This window comes from Hippocampus zosterae, chromosome 3 (assembly GCF_025434085.1).
Source record: "Hippocampus zosterae strain Florida chromosome 3, ASM2543408v3, whole genome shotgun sequence".
NCBI lineage: Eukaryota > Metazoa > Chordata > Actinopteri > Syngnathiformes > Syngnathidae > Hippocampus > Hippocampus zosterae.
Window position 1 is genome coordinate 27907192 of NC_067453.1, and position 14005 is coordinate 27921196.

Consider the following 14005-nt stretch of genomic DNA (forward strand, 5'->3'; position numbering starts at 1 on the left):
GTCCCTCAGGAGTCAGTCCATGGACCCCTTCTGTTCAGTCTGAATATGATACCTTTGGGTCATATGCTTCAGAGCGCCCATGTTGGCAAACATGGTAATGCAGATGGCACAGAGCTATATTTATCAATGTCCCCTAATGATATCAGAAAACACCTGAAGTCGCTGTCTGTAGAAACCAAAGACCAAGTCAGAAATATTGGGGTGCTGAGAGACTCAGACCTGACTTTCTGCAATCATATCAAATCAATCACTAAAACAGCCTTTTACCAGTTGAAAAAAATACATCCAGATTGCAGCAACAGACTGAAGGGTGCGAAGCAGGAGAAATGTATCCATGCTTTTATCTCTAGTGTACTTGATTATTGTAACGGTATTCTTACTAGACTCCCTCAAAAAAGCATCAAACAGCTGAAGCTCATTCAAAATTCTGCAACTCAGGTTCTGACCACAACAAAGAGTTCAGTACATATTCATCCAGTCCTAAAGGCTGATTTTTCTCCCCATACCTTTGATTAACCCTTTCATGCACCCTGTAACTTATGGTAAGCTGTCCACTGTAGTAACCGCTGTCCCTGAAAGTGTTAAGTACCTCTAAACAATTTTGAATGAATGTTCTTTTAGTTATTTTTGAAACCTACTTTTATCTTACTTTGCTTTTAAAGGTTTTTGAAATTTTCTGTTCATGTTTTGCACACGTGTCAATGTCCGTTCTCGTAGGTTTTGTCAGCTTCTTTTGTTTTCATTGCTTTGCTTCTAAATGCTGTTAAATATTGTGTTAAATGCTTGTTTGTGTGAACCACGTTGAGTTGCCTTTCACATGAAATGTGCTGTATAAATAAAACTGCTTTGCCTGTTTTTCTCTGTGGTACCTGTTGCTACAATATGTTGTTTATTATTTTGTTTCCACATAGAATGTGTATTACACCAGTTCCCAGCAACTTCACCTTGGCGTACTGAGTCCAACCATTGATGATGATGACAATAAGTGTCTTGTGGACGTGAACAGCAAACCCAGATTGCTGGAATGCGCCTACGCAACCACCAAGCACATGAAGCTCACCTGGACTTTCACACCGGTAAAGAAAAGTTTCCTTTCAATTTGACATTTTTAAACCAGAAAAAGATCTGCCACTGCAAACACACTTTAAATAAATTAAAAGAATTTAATTTTAATAAGAATTATTCTCAAGTTGTTTTTTTTAGCCAGAGCATTTAAGACTGTTAAAAGGAAACTCCTCTTCTGTCATTTTTACACCTCTTCACGAAGGATCACAGTGACTGAATTCATCATTTATTTGGTGTGTGTGTGTCTGTGTGTTATTTAAGATTCTCCTCAACATAACGGAACAAAGACAACGCAACAAAAAAAATGAAAAAGAACATTCACGTTCCAATTAGTGAGACGTTTTTCACCATCGGAAATATTGGAAATTATATTAATCTCTTCCTGCGTCAACATACTGTCATCATACTGTCATCATACAATTTTACCACCTGTACAGGCAATTTTTGTGTGTTCAACATAAGAGTTCAACGAACCAGGTCAGGTGACATCTATGTTTATGTTTAAATTATTAAAAGATTATACAGTATCTATTGCTTTTGAAAAGAGTCACTCCACATCAAGACTGGGTTTCCCAGTATGATTGATTTTTGAGGCCCAAAACACTCAAAGATCAAGGGTTAGGCCTACTTCACTGATGATCTGTCTGAGTGCATTATAAGAATTTTGGAATAGACACACACAGGGAGGCCGGCGCTGAAATTGAACCCGGTACCTCTGCACTGTGAGGTCGACGTGTTAACCACTGCAGCACCGGGCCGCCTTTTGTGATTATTTATTCATTAATTCATCCATCCATCCATCCATCTTCTACGACTTATCCGGGGCCGGGTCGCGGGGGCAACAGCTTTAGCAGGGAAGCCCAGACTTCCCTCTCCCTAGCTACTTCTTCCAGGTCTCCCCGGGGGATCCCGAGTCGTTCCCAGGCAAGCTGGGTGACGTAGTCTCTCCAGCGTGTCCTGGGTCTTCCCCGGGGTCTCCTCCCGGTGGCACATGCCCGGAACACCTCACCAGGGAGGCGTCCAGGAGGCATCCAGGAGGCATCCTAATTAGATGCCCGAGCCGCCTCATCTGGCTCCTCTCGATGTGGAGGAGAAGCGGCTCTACTCTGAGCCCCTCCCGGATGACCGAGCTTCTCACCTTATCTCGCATTTGGGAACCCTTGGAGGAGAGCTGTCCTCTAATTAGTATCAGACAAAATCAACATTGTGACTTCATACTTGTTTCTGCAACCAAATAGTGGAATCATTTTGTGCTAATAACCTGTTTGGGCAACATTGAGCTGTCGTGCTTTGCCACTTCATCCTTAATTCTAGCCGGCACAGCGTGAACCCATGTGACACTACCACACGAATAAAATTGCATGTTCCAATGTTTCAGACCCAAGATGGCGACCTTCCGTTAAAGAATGTCACTGTAGCGCTCTGTCGAAGATAAGCTTTTTCTCCCTCTAATCTGTCTCCTCTGTTGGGTGGAAGAGAACTGGAGTGGGTGTGCCGTCACTTCTGGCTGTGCGCTCCGAGATGAATTACATCTCTGTTTTTCAGTAGAGCAACAAGGACGACGGCTTTATGATAGTGATGGGTATCAGGTCGTCTTACTGGGCCACTTTTCACTCAGTATTTCATACTTGCTATCACGTGAAAAACAGAATTTGGACCTGGAAGCAGACAGGAAGCAGAAGTGGAAAAGCAAATCTTTTGTGTACAAAAATACAAAGTAACAACAGAGAGGAGGGCCGTATGGAGAAAGCGTGGAAGAATGCAGGACATTCTGACATGTCACTGAGCATCAGAGCTGAAATGTTGAAGGACATCAGGCCATGCTCAATTCTATATGACAAAATGAAGATGACAAAATAGCCACACCATAGCAACTGACATCAATGGTCCAACCCCCTTACCTGGGGGTGGGCAAACCTTTTGACCTGCGGGCCATATTCATTCATTCATTCATCTTCCGAGCCGCTTGATCCTCACTAGGGTCGCGGGGGGTGCTGGAGCCTATCCCAGCTGTCTTCAGGCAGTAGGCGGGGGACACCCTGAATCGGTTGCCAGCCAATCGCAGGGCAGACAGAAACGAACAACCATTCACGCTCACACTCACACCTAGGGACAATTTAGAGTGTTCAATCAGCCTCCCACGCATGTTTTTGGAATATGGGAGGAAACCGGAGCACCCGGAGAAAACCCACGCAGGCCCGGGGAGAACATGATTTAGCCATTTTGATTATCAGCATCCAAGTCAGATTTATATTAGTGGTGTGATAGGAGTCATTCTTTTTAACAGCTCTTTTGGGGTGAACTATGACAATCACTTCAAATCATTTTTTTAATTTTCTATTTTGGCGGTGGGGAGGGGGGGGTTAAATTTCGTACTATATTTGGTAACATTGAAGCAATCCGATTGAATGTACAAAATATAAGGTGCAAATAAAAGTACTCCAAAGCTTGGGATTAAAAGTCCTGGAAAAGAATTTCGAGAAACGAGTGGGAACACTGTTACATTCAACTCCCCAGTTATATTGTTGTATTTTTATTGTTCAATAAAATCCTTGCTTCGGGTGCGTGCAATTAACCGAGAAAAGAATTGCTCCTTGGAATTCCTCATTTGCTACTCAAATGACTTCATTCATTCATTCATTCATTCATTCATTCATCTTCCGTACCGCTTGATCCTCACTAGGGTCGCGGGGGGTGCTGGAGCCCATCCCAGCCGTCTCCGGGCAGTAGGCGGGGGACACCCTGAATCGGTTGCCAGCCAATTGCAGGGCACACATAGACGAACAACCATCCACGCTCACACTCACACCTAGGGACAATTCAGAGTGTTCAATCAGCCTGCCACGCATATTTTTGGAATGTGGGAGGAAACCGGAGCACCCGGAGAAAACCCACGCAGGCCCGGGGAGAACATGCAAACTCCACACAGGGAGGCCGGAGCTGGAATCGAACCTGGTACCTCTGCACTGTGAAGCCGACGTGCTAACCACTGGACTACCGGGCCGCCCCTTCAAATGACTTCATTGATTTGCAAAACTGCTCCTCAAAGAAAAATCATGATTTTGTTTTTATAACCCCAGCACAATATACTGTACTTGAAGGGTTTTGCTCCGGATGAGCACTCGTGTGAAAAAGAACTAACATAGGAAGGGACAAAGCCTTTCATGTGGATGGAGCAGGCAGGAGGTTTTGGTGAATTATTAATCTGTAGATCTCTTACAATATTGAACTGAACTCGACCTGAGGGAACAGCCATCGATAGATAGCAAGCAGAGGGTATTTGGATATTCTGATCAAGAATCTTTTCATACATACGAGGGATTTACATTTGCTTTTTGATATAGTTTTCCTAAAGGTCTGTTTTCCTGTTATCAAAACAAAAAATAATAATACAGTGATCCCATCCCTCGCCAAACAAAGAGCTGATGTGACTCAGAGGCTTTGTACATGGCCACTCAAACGATGCCCATGATTGGTTCTCGGGGCGCGACATTGACCAATTAGAGTAGGAATGGGTTTATCCCGTGAGCTGATTGGCTCCACATCATCGCCAGTCTGTTGACTATTTGGTAACCCCTTGGTGCCACCAAACAATGCGTCCCGGGTGTGTAGGAGCATAGAAGCCCGCTCGTTGGAGGTGGCACCATCAACAGGGACACATAAAGGATATCTTATCTTATCTTATCTTATTGCTTCATTGCAAATCCTACTACTACTTTCACAGAGGTGGTGCAGTACCAATTAACCGCATCAAAACGAGGGATTACAGCAATTGTCAAATACGCGGTTACTCACCTCATCAATACTTGCTGATGTTCCCAGGTTTGCAAAATTTTAACAGACTCAGAAAAAAAAACATCTTTCCAAACATAAGCGTATGTTCAATACAAAGTCTGTGCTCATGATACAGCACAAAGAACAAAAAGTCATACTTTATTTTCACACGTCGAGTATTGTTTTCATTGTGCATAAATGTCCCTCTGTGAATTGACGTGATGACTGTCCAAAGGGTGGACAGATGGCCAGCCAGTCAGCAGCCTTATTTTGTGATGGCTTTCTGGCTGTCTGACCCTCTGATTAACTGGTGCCCCCGCCTTAATAGCAGGGAATCAATAGTGCATTCCAACTGTGCACTTTACAGAATGACAAGGGGGCTCACTGAATTGAGGCCAAAGGCCTGGACAAATGCCATGTGTGTGTGTGTGTGTGTGTGTGTGTGTTTGTTTATTAGGAAAGGATTAGGAAAGGACAGAGCCTACTCAGGAAACTGAGGTCTTTTGGGGTTCAGGGGTCACTCCTTAAGACGTTCTATAACTCGGTGGTGGCCTCGGCCATCCATTACGGCATTGTCTGCTGGTCAGGCAGCATCTCAGCCCGGGACAGAAAGAGACTGGAGCGACTGGTCAGGAAGGCCAGTTCTGTCCTGGGTTGCTCCCTTGACACTCTGGAGGAGGTGGGCAACAGAAGGATGCTAACTAAGCTAAAAGCTATGATGGCCAGTCCCTCCCACCCCCTCCAGCCCGCCCTGACAGCACTTGGTAGCTCCTTCAGCCAGAGACTGTTACACCCGCGCTGCAAGAAGGAGAGATACCGACGCTCGTTCCTACCGACTGCTGTCAGGCTGATGAATAAAAAATAACAATCATAATAATAATAATAAATGATCTGAAGGAAAATCGTAAATAGTACTGCGATTTATCCATTTGTGTTCATATTGTATTTAATTGAAAGATGTTTGTTGTTGTTTTTTTCTCTTTCTCCTTTCTTCTTTCTACATACATTCTTGCTGCTGGAGGCTGTAAATTTCCCCAGTGTGGGACGAATAAAGGATATCTTATCTTATCTTATCTTACCTTATATAAAGCAAGCATTTTTCTCTTTTTTGTCCCAGGAAGTAGTCTTGCTAACTTGGCTCTGATTTTAGATTTAGGGGTCCCACATTGTGCGTCAGAAGGAGGTATGGATTTGTCTTTGAGTGAATGAGTTTCCCCCATAATGTTTTGCATCATTTTTAATGATGCACCAGAAACTCCCTGGGCCATTGGCTGAATGGCCAAATAAAATAACAAACACATCATGCATGTAAGGCTTTTCCAGCTTAACAAAGAATACCTTCCATCCATTTTCCGATCCACTTTATTCTCACAAAGGTCACGGGGGGGGTGCCGGAGCCTATGCCAGCCGTCTTCGGGCAGTAGGCGGGGACACCCTGAACCGATTGTCAGCCAATCGCAGGGCACACAGAGACGAACAACCATCCACGCTCATACTCACACCTAGGGACAATTGACAGTGTTCAATGGTCAATGTGTATCTATTTACATATAGACCTGGTGCGTCTACCTGACAACACATCCCTTATGCACCCAAAAGCAAAACAAAGGTCACTGCTCATTGTAGTCTGTGGAAAATAAGATTCAGTAGACCAGAAGATTGATTCTCGGTGCTTTCTCTGTGTGTGTGTGCGTGGAGTGTGAACGCTTAACTCTGTCAAGCTAACCCACCTGCACAGCTCCCCTTCAATATGTTGGGCAAATGTCTCCCTGCAAAGGACATGCGAATCAATCGCTTTTGCAGAGCTGGACTGTTATACTGATTTAGGGGGCATCTTCTAAAGCAGGGATTTCCAAAGTCGAGCACTTTGATCAATTAGACAGTCCCGCGGCACATTTTGAAGGTAACATTTGATGCAGCCTGCGTTGCGCTTATGAATGTCTGCATTGTTTGAATGTCTTCATTGTGTGTCTTATTAAAACATCAGAAAACACCTTTCAACTGTGTGGGAGGAAGTATAACAGGATGTCTTTAATTAATTGGACTATAAATGTCATGTTCATTTTAAAACTATGTATTGAAAACCAAACCTCAGTTCTTATTACTCTGATGAATCAAGGTACAGCGACAAATTGTGTCAATCTGAGGCTTGGGAAATAATCACACACACAAAAAAAATCTCACCAAAAGTATTCTGTTTTTTTTTTTTGTACTTTTTTCTGAATGGGCTGCTCAACTATTCTAGTGAGATCCAAAGCGTTGCACATAACAAAATGTGCCTTGTCTTTTATAGATCTCGACCGATACAGGTAGCCCAGACAGAACGTGTTGATGAATTAAATATGAAGCAACCTGCAACAACATGGTGTCCATGCGCAACCAAAGGTCTCTGTCTTGAAAGGCGCTTATAAATAAAATGTATTATTATTATTATTATTATTAGTACTGTTGTTGTTTTCAGTGGGGTCTAACTGTTTTTGAATCATACCCTCGTCTTTAATGACATCAGAGTCCAGATGGCAGCTCTCTAAATGATGCAGCGCAGTTTGATACCACTGCAAACGAGAGCCACAGTCATAGAACATGATGTTAAATTAATACCGCAAAACACCAAAACTGAACATCACATTGGTCATATTCTTTTGGCTCATTGGTGTATCATTATACATCATGAATTAGCATGCCTTTGACCACATTGATTGATGGGCATGTTAAAAAGCCGTCGATGACAAATGTTGAAGTCGCCCTGCTTCATACAATTTTTCTGGACGTGGTCCGTGAGGGGAAAAATATGGACGCACCTGCAATCCAGAACATATTGATTTATAAGCAAAGCTTGATGGGGAATAGCTTCAGACGGCTCTCCTGGGACCAACTCATTAAAACATGTTACTGTTCCTGCAGTATCACTGAGGAACTACAATACTCTGGGTGCCATCTTGATGCTGGAGGCTGTGTCATGTAGCAAAAACAAGCAAACATGTAGTCATGGTCTCTCTCTCTCGCTCTCTCTCTCACACACACACACACACACACACGACGGTGACATGGGAACTCATATTCAGTTATGGTGAAGCAAGGCTCTTATTTAAAGTGGCATTGGTTTGAACAAGCTTGGAGGGCAGCCATATTTTTGCATTCATGCCACTTTTTGTCTGATTTATTGGAAGAATCAGAGCAGCGGATTTTACGAAACCTCTAATAAAATACAGTGGTGCATGTTAAACAGCAAAAACACGAAAGCAAGAGTCGGAAAACTTAAAATGAAACAAATCATTCAATCGTGCACTAGATGTGATTTTCTGTGTTTGAAAGAATTATAGAATGCAGAGAGGGATTTTGTTTTGGTCTGATGGTTGAGAAAACAACACGAGCATGCATGACAATAAATGAAAAAAAAAACAGTATATAAAAAATAAGATAAGATAACCTTTATTTGTACCACACCGGGGAAATTTGCAGTCTACAGCAGCAAAATTGGGGGGTGTGGGGGGGGACAAGGCGTTTCAATGCACAAAATGAGTGTTTCAGAAAAGAAGTGCAATATAAAATATTGCATTCGCAATATATTTATAGAATAAATATAATAAATTGCAATAGCATAGAAAACACAGCGTAAGGCGGCTGTGCTGTTTACAATGATTACAGCTTTTCACGTATGTTTTCAGCCGTATGTATGTTCAGCAGCCAGACAGCAGTCGGTAGGAATGAGCGGTAATTATGTGTTTTGTGGAAAAGAAAACAGTCTATTTCCTGCCTTGTTCTGCACAAGTGGTAGGTAGCCATTAGAGTAATGCTAGTCTTGCTGGATGACAAACCGTAATGTGTTTCTCAAGTGGCATGAAATGGTCAAAGTAAACTCCATATTGCTGGCATCGGGTCGGAACCTCCTAAATCATAATTTGACCGTTTTCCCCCCCCCCCCCCCCCACAAATCTATCCAAGCGGCCCGGTAGTCCAGTGGTTAGCACGTCGGCTTCACAGTGCAGAGATACCGGGTTCGATTCCAGCTCCGGCCTCCCTGTATGGAGTTTGCATGTTCTCCCCGGGCCTACGTGGGTTTTCTCCGGGTGTTCCGGTTTCCTCCCACATTCCAAAAACATGCGTGGCAGGCTGATTGAACACTCTAAATTGTCCCTAGGTGTGAGTGTGAGTGCGAATGGTTGTTCGTCTCTGTGTGCCCTGCGATTGGCTGGCAACCGATTTGGGGTGTCCCCCACCTGCTGCCCGGAGACAGCTGGGATGGGCTCCAGCACCCCCCGCGACCCTAGTGAGGATCAAGCGGTTAGGAAGATGAATGAATGAATGAATGAAATCTATCCAACTGTTATTGGATTATACTGGAAATTTGTGACCAATCTTAAGTGTATTTATACATACATGTCTCTCTTTCTCTCTCCCTCTATCTATAGATAGATAGATAGATAGATAGATAGATAGATAGATAGATAGATAGATAGATAGATAGATAGATAGATAGATAGATAGATATGGTGTATGTCTATGGATGGATGAATGTAATGTATTATAAATTCAACATTAAACCTTCAGCTGATTGGTTCCTACATGCTGAAATATATGTCAAACTAGATTTGATTTATTTTTTTTAAATCCATCCATCCATTTTCTGACTGTCTTATCCTCACATGGTGTCACAGGCGCTCCGGAGCCTATCCTAGCCAACTTTGGCCAGTAGGCTGCGTATGCCCTGAATTGGTTGCCAGCCAATCACATACACAGAACATTTTTATTTTTGCATTCAATTGTTTGTTTGTTTTTTTTTAATACGTGTTATTTATGTTAAGATGTGTCATAATATTGAAATAATATTATGTTTTAGAATGGTGGTTAACACGGCATTCTCACAGGTCCGCTATTTCTAGTTTAGACCACCCTTGAACGTATGACTTGGAGCTTTTCTGGATGGAATTTGCAGGTCCAGCCCACACTTCCAATTTTCAAACTGAAATAGGTTTGTGTTAACTTACAGCTATCTGCATTTGTTACCTGACCATTTGTACTCAGAACAGAAATGTTGCATGCACACTACATTGCAGGTGTGGTAAATACAATACATTTTAACTGTTTTTGTCATCATTATTATGACTCCTGACTGAATCATTTCCTCGTTAGGAAGACAAATCCTTCAAAACCTTAAGCAGAATTCTCCAATAGGTTTTCCACAAAGTGCAAACTACTAGTTACAAGACAGAAGAGAAGTTGGATTGGACGCGAATATTAACAATCAAGTGTTATTGCCTCGACAAATAATCAGTTATTTGCTCTTTTTCCCCTCAATCCCTCCCTCCCTCCTTAGGACGGTTCCATCCAGAACGCAGAAACTCAGCGTTGTCTGGAGATGGTGGAAAGCAGTCAGTCACAGTTTAAGTTCCAGCTCGCCATTCGGGACTGTAGCGGACAAAAATGGACCATCACTAACGTACTGACTGTCCTGCCCCAGTGAACACATTTTGTGATGTCTTTATTGTGATTGGGGAAGAAAGCTGCTGCAAAACAAAAGGCTACAATCAAACCCGAGAATGGACAGCTACTAGGTTCTGGTTCACTTTGGAACAAGAGATGAGTTTGAAAAATGAAATCTGAGCAGGATACCTGTCTAAACATGTGCTTTGATCCAAGGCGTAATTTTAATGAGAATCTGCAAAAGACAAATCTCCAATTAGAAACACACCATCGGTTCCCTAATATCCATGTTATACCACACGGATGAATCATACTCACAAAACTTCCCATTCTGCAGCTGAAATGAGAAACACCTTTTCACAATCCAGGGAACAGACTCATAAAATCATGTCACCCCACTGGTTATTACAGAAACTCTGCTCGAAAGAGAATTTGGCGTATAAGACCACGGTTGCAGCCCCAATATCATATGGCGTAAGTATACCAAATTCGATTCAGATGGTTGCTTAATGCTTGCGGCCTGACGGCAACCTATTCTCATTCAGTATGTGTCATATCCAATTTTGTTCGTTAGCTGCTCCTTTTCTCCTCATATTCACAAGTTCTCTGGCCTTGTACAAACCTCAGTAGCAATCTGCTCTAAAACACGTGTAACCTGTAAATGGATGCAGTGATGACATACGCCATTGATAGGAACTGACAATACAATTCCACTCACCGGTTTTATTTCGATTACCTTACAGTATATCCATTGAATAATATCCAACAAGCTTCCCACGAACCGTATTTTCCGCACCATAAGACACTTTGGAGTATAAGGCACACCTTCAATGAACGGCCTATTTGAAAACTGTTTGCACATATAGGATGCACCGCGTTATAAGGCGCATAGAATACAACCTACAATAGCGGCTACGGTTGTGTTATGCATCCACTAGATGGAGCGACGCTAAAAGGAATACAATACAATACGGCTTTATTTATATAGAGCTTTCACAGCTGCTGCAGCTGTAACAAAGCACGTTACAGAACACTTGAAATACTATGTCCAAGAAATCAGAATATCGATCCACATATAAGGCACATTGGGTTATAAGACGCACTGTCGGCGCTTTTAGGTGCGCCTTATACTGCGGAAAATACGGTGCCCAAATAGTTATGCGGGGTCATTACACCACCTTTCTTTTTATCGCAGTTACAGTACCACAAATTGCTGGTAAGGAAAGAAAAACTCTTTGGTCAGATGTTTTCCAGGAATTGAAAGATCTTGAGATACAAATGTAACTACAGTATAACGTATTCTTACCAGATCACTTATTAATACTTCTCAGTTGTTTTAATGGCTCAATGAATTCTGTACCATTAGTTCAAGGCAAAGAGGACAAATTTGCCCGATTTTTCTCAAGGACAGAGAGGGTTTCAAAAAGCAACGCTGAAAAAGAAAGGACAGATTTAAGCATGCCCACTCCTTCAGACAGTTTCTTTAGGGTGGAATAAATTCCGTCAGAGGCAGAGTTGTCTCCGTGATTTTAAGTCCACTTCAAGCAGGACAAGAGAGCTACATCGACAGCATTGTTTAGACTCTGTAAAGCGTGATTAAGAATAACAATCATAAACATCTTTAGTGGCCAAGTAAAGTTAAAAACATACGAGAAAGGTGTCTCCAGTTGTTGGAGTCGCTTTTCTATGGTGGCGATGGTGTGGTGGGGGGGACTGGAATGAAGTATCCATTTACGACGTATTCAAATGTACAAGGTACACCCACTCATTAGCAATATAGAGGTGTGGGAAACGTGCAGTCGTACTTTTTTTTTCATGTAATTGAGTTGTAAAAACGGCACAGTGACAGAGTTACAACAACAAATGCAGTAATAATGACAGCACAGAGATGCAGAGGAAAATGGAAATGAAATTACAAGTCTATTTTTTTAAAGAAGTTCATGGCAAGCAATTGGAATCTCCACTCATTCTGGGATGCATTGACTACTTCATCATTATCCTTGAAGAATCCTGCTGAAGAAATGTCAAGCTCGTTTCTACATGCAAATGCGCAGCAAGCATCGACATCTCTGCCTGAGCAGTTATGGGCTCCCGCTCGATGGGAAATTGGCTTTTTCTAGGAGAGCGTTTTTCTACCCGCAAGGTGCTCAAAATGCTTTTACACCGTCACCTCATTCACACAATGATTTATGTGAGAGAGAAACGGACATCTCATTTATACACTGATGACGCAGCCCCAGAGCAACAACAAAAAGCACGAGAAAATGTTGGCCTAAATTAGACGTCAGTATAATATAATGATGAGGTTCTCTCAATAGACCCAAATCTTTTTAATGAAGCTGTCAGTCACAACTTCTGTTAATAACCTTTTCATTACAGCTATTACAAAGTGTCACACAAACATGTCAATGTCTGCCCACACTTTCTGGAGCCGGCTGGAGTCACTCACCAGGTGTTGGATGATGTCACTGGAGTCCAAAAATATACCGCTCTGTCTCTGGGCTCTGTCTTGAAGGTCAAAACCACGTTACTCCTCTTGGGCGTTTGCTGACGGGTCTTGCGCATCCTCTTCCCACCTAATCCAATCCTCACAGTGGGCAATTTTGTCCCTGATTTCCTGCATCAGTTAGATCCGGCAAGCTGCACCAATCCTAAAATGAGCGGTGGTCATGCAAATGTGAGAACAAGAAAACAATCGATCTGAACTTGAATGCCAAAGGTACATTGCAGTACAGTGATCCCTCGTTTATCGCGGTTAATGGGGACCAAAACCACCCATGATAAACGAAAATCCGCAAAGTCGCAACCAATTAACATATAATTTTTTTTTAAGTCCGCAAACGGTCCGCGAGAAGCTACGAAAGTCAGCGAAACAACAGCGAGTCATATAGAGCAACATATACAGTACTGTACTCCACGTACTGTATATGAATTTTTTTTAGTCAAGTCAAGTCAACAGTATTTCTCGAGCACTTTCAAACAGCCATCGCTGCATACAAAGTGCTGTACATGGAGCGATTTAACATACACAATAAACAGTAAGACGAAATGGTAATAAAGGCGGTAGAAAGCACCAAGCAGTAAAATCAAGAACAAATCTAAGTCATGCTGAGTCCAACGCCAAAAAATACAAGTGAGTTTTTTTATGAATATGTTTGAAAAAAATCAGCGATGCACTGAAGCCGTGATAATATGATAATATTAATATATAATATGATAATGTGATTTATCCATTGTGTTCATATTGTATTTAATTGAAAGATGTTTGTTGTTTTTTTTTTCTCTTTCTCCTTTCTTCTTTCTACATACATTCTTGCTGCTGGAGGCTGTAAATTTCCCCATTGTGGGATGAATAAAGGATATCTTATCTTATCTTATCTTATCTTATAACACCGAACCGCGACGTAGCGAGGGATCACTGTGCTGTAATGCGAATGTCAAGAGTCACAAATACACCTGCACTTTTGAACATTCACCAAAAAAAGCAACAAAAACATCAAGCCATTGGATAGCATCGACAAACGAGCAGATTAGCTGGAATTTGTGCCCCATTTGTGTGTGTGTGTGTGTGTGTGTGTGTGTGTGTGTGTGTGTGTGTGTGTGTGCGTGTGTGAGAGTGTGAGTTTGACTTTCCAACAGCACATACATTTTCTTTTCCTGACACAAAGGATTATGTTCAGCGCTGTTCTTGTCACCCTTACTCTGTGTTTATGTCATCGCACATACGCTTGAGATGGTGTCA

The 14005-nt window shown here is 42.3% G+C and overlaps 1 protein-coding gene across 3 annotated transcripts in view; it reads left to right on the top strand.

Moving 5' to 3' along the window:
• LOC127598305 (polypeptide N-acetylgalactosaminyltransferase 18-like) overlaps positions 1-12191 on the top strand; it is an 81905-nt gene extending 69714 nt beyond the window's left edge. For all 3 annotated transcript variants that reach the window (XM_052062081.1, XM_052062079.1, XM_052062080.1), the window contains 2 exons: positions 912-1076; positions 10157-12191. In XM_052062081.1, the coding sequence (XP_051918041.1) occupies positions 912-1076; positions 10157-10303 (312 nt within the window). In that variant the 3' untranslated portion in view covers positions 10304-12191. The remainder of the gene's footprint in view (positions 1-911; positions 1077-10156) is intronic.
• The last annotated feature ends 1814 nt before the right edge of the window (positions 12192-14005 follow it).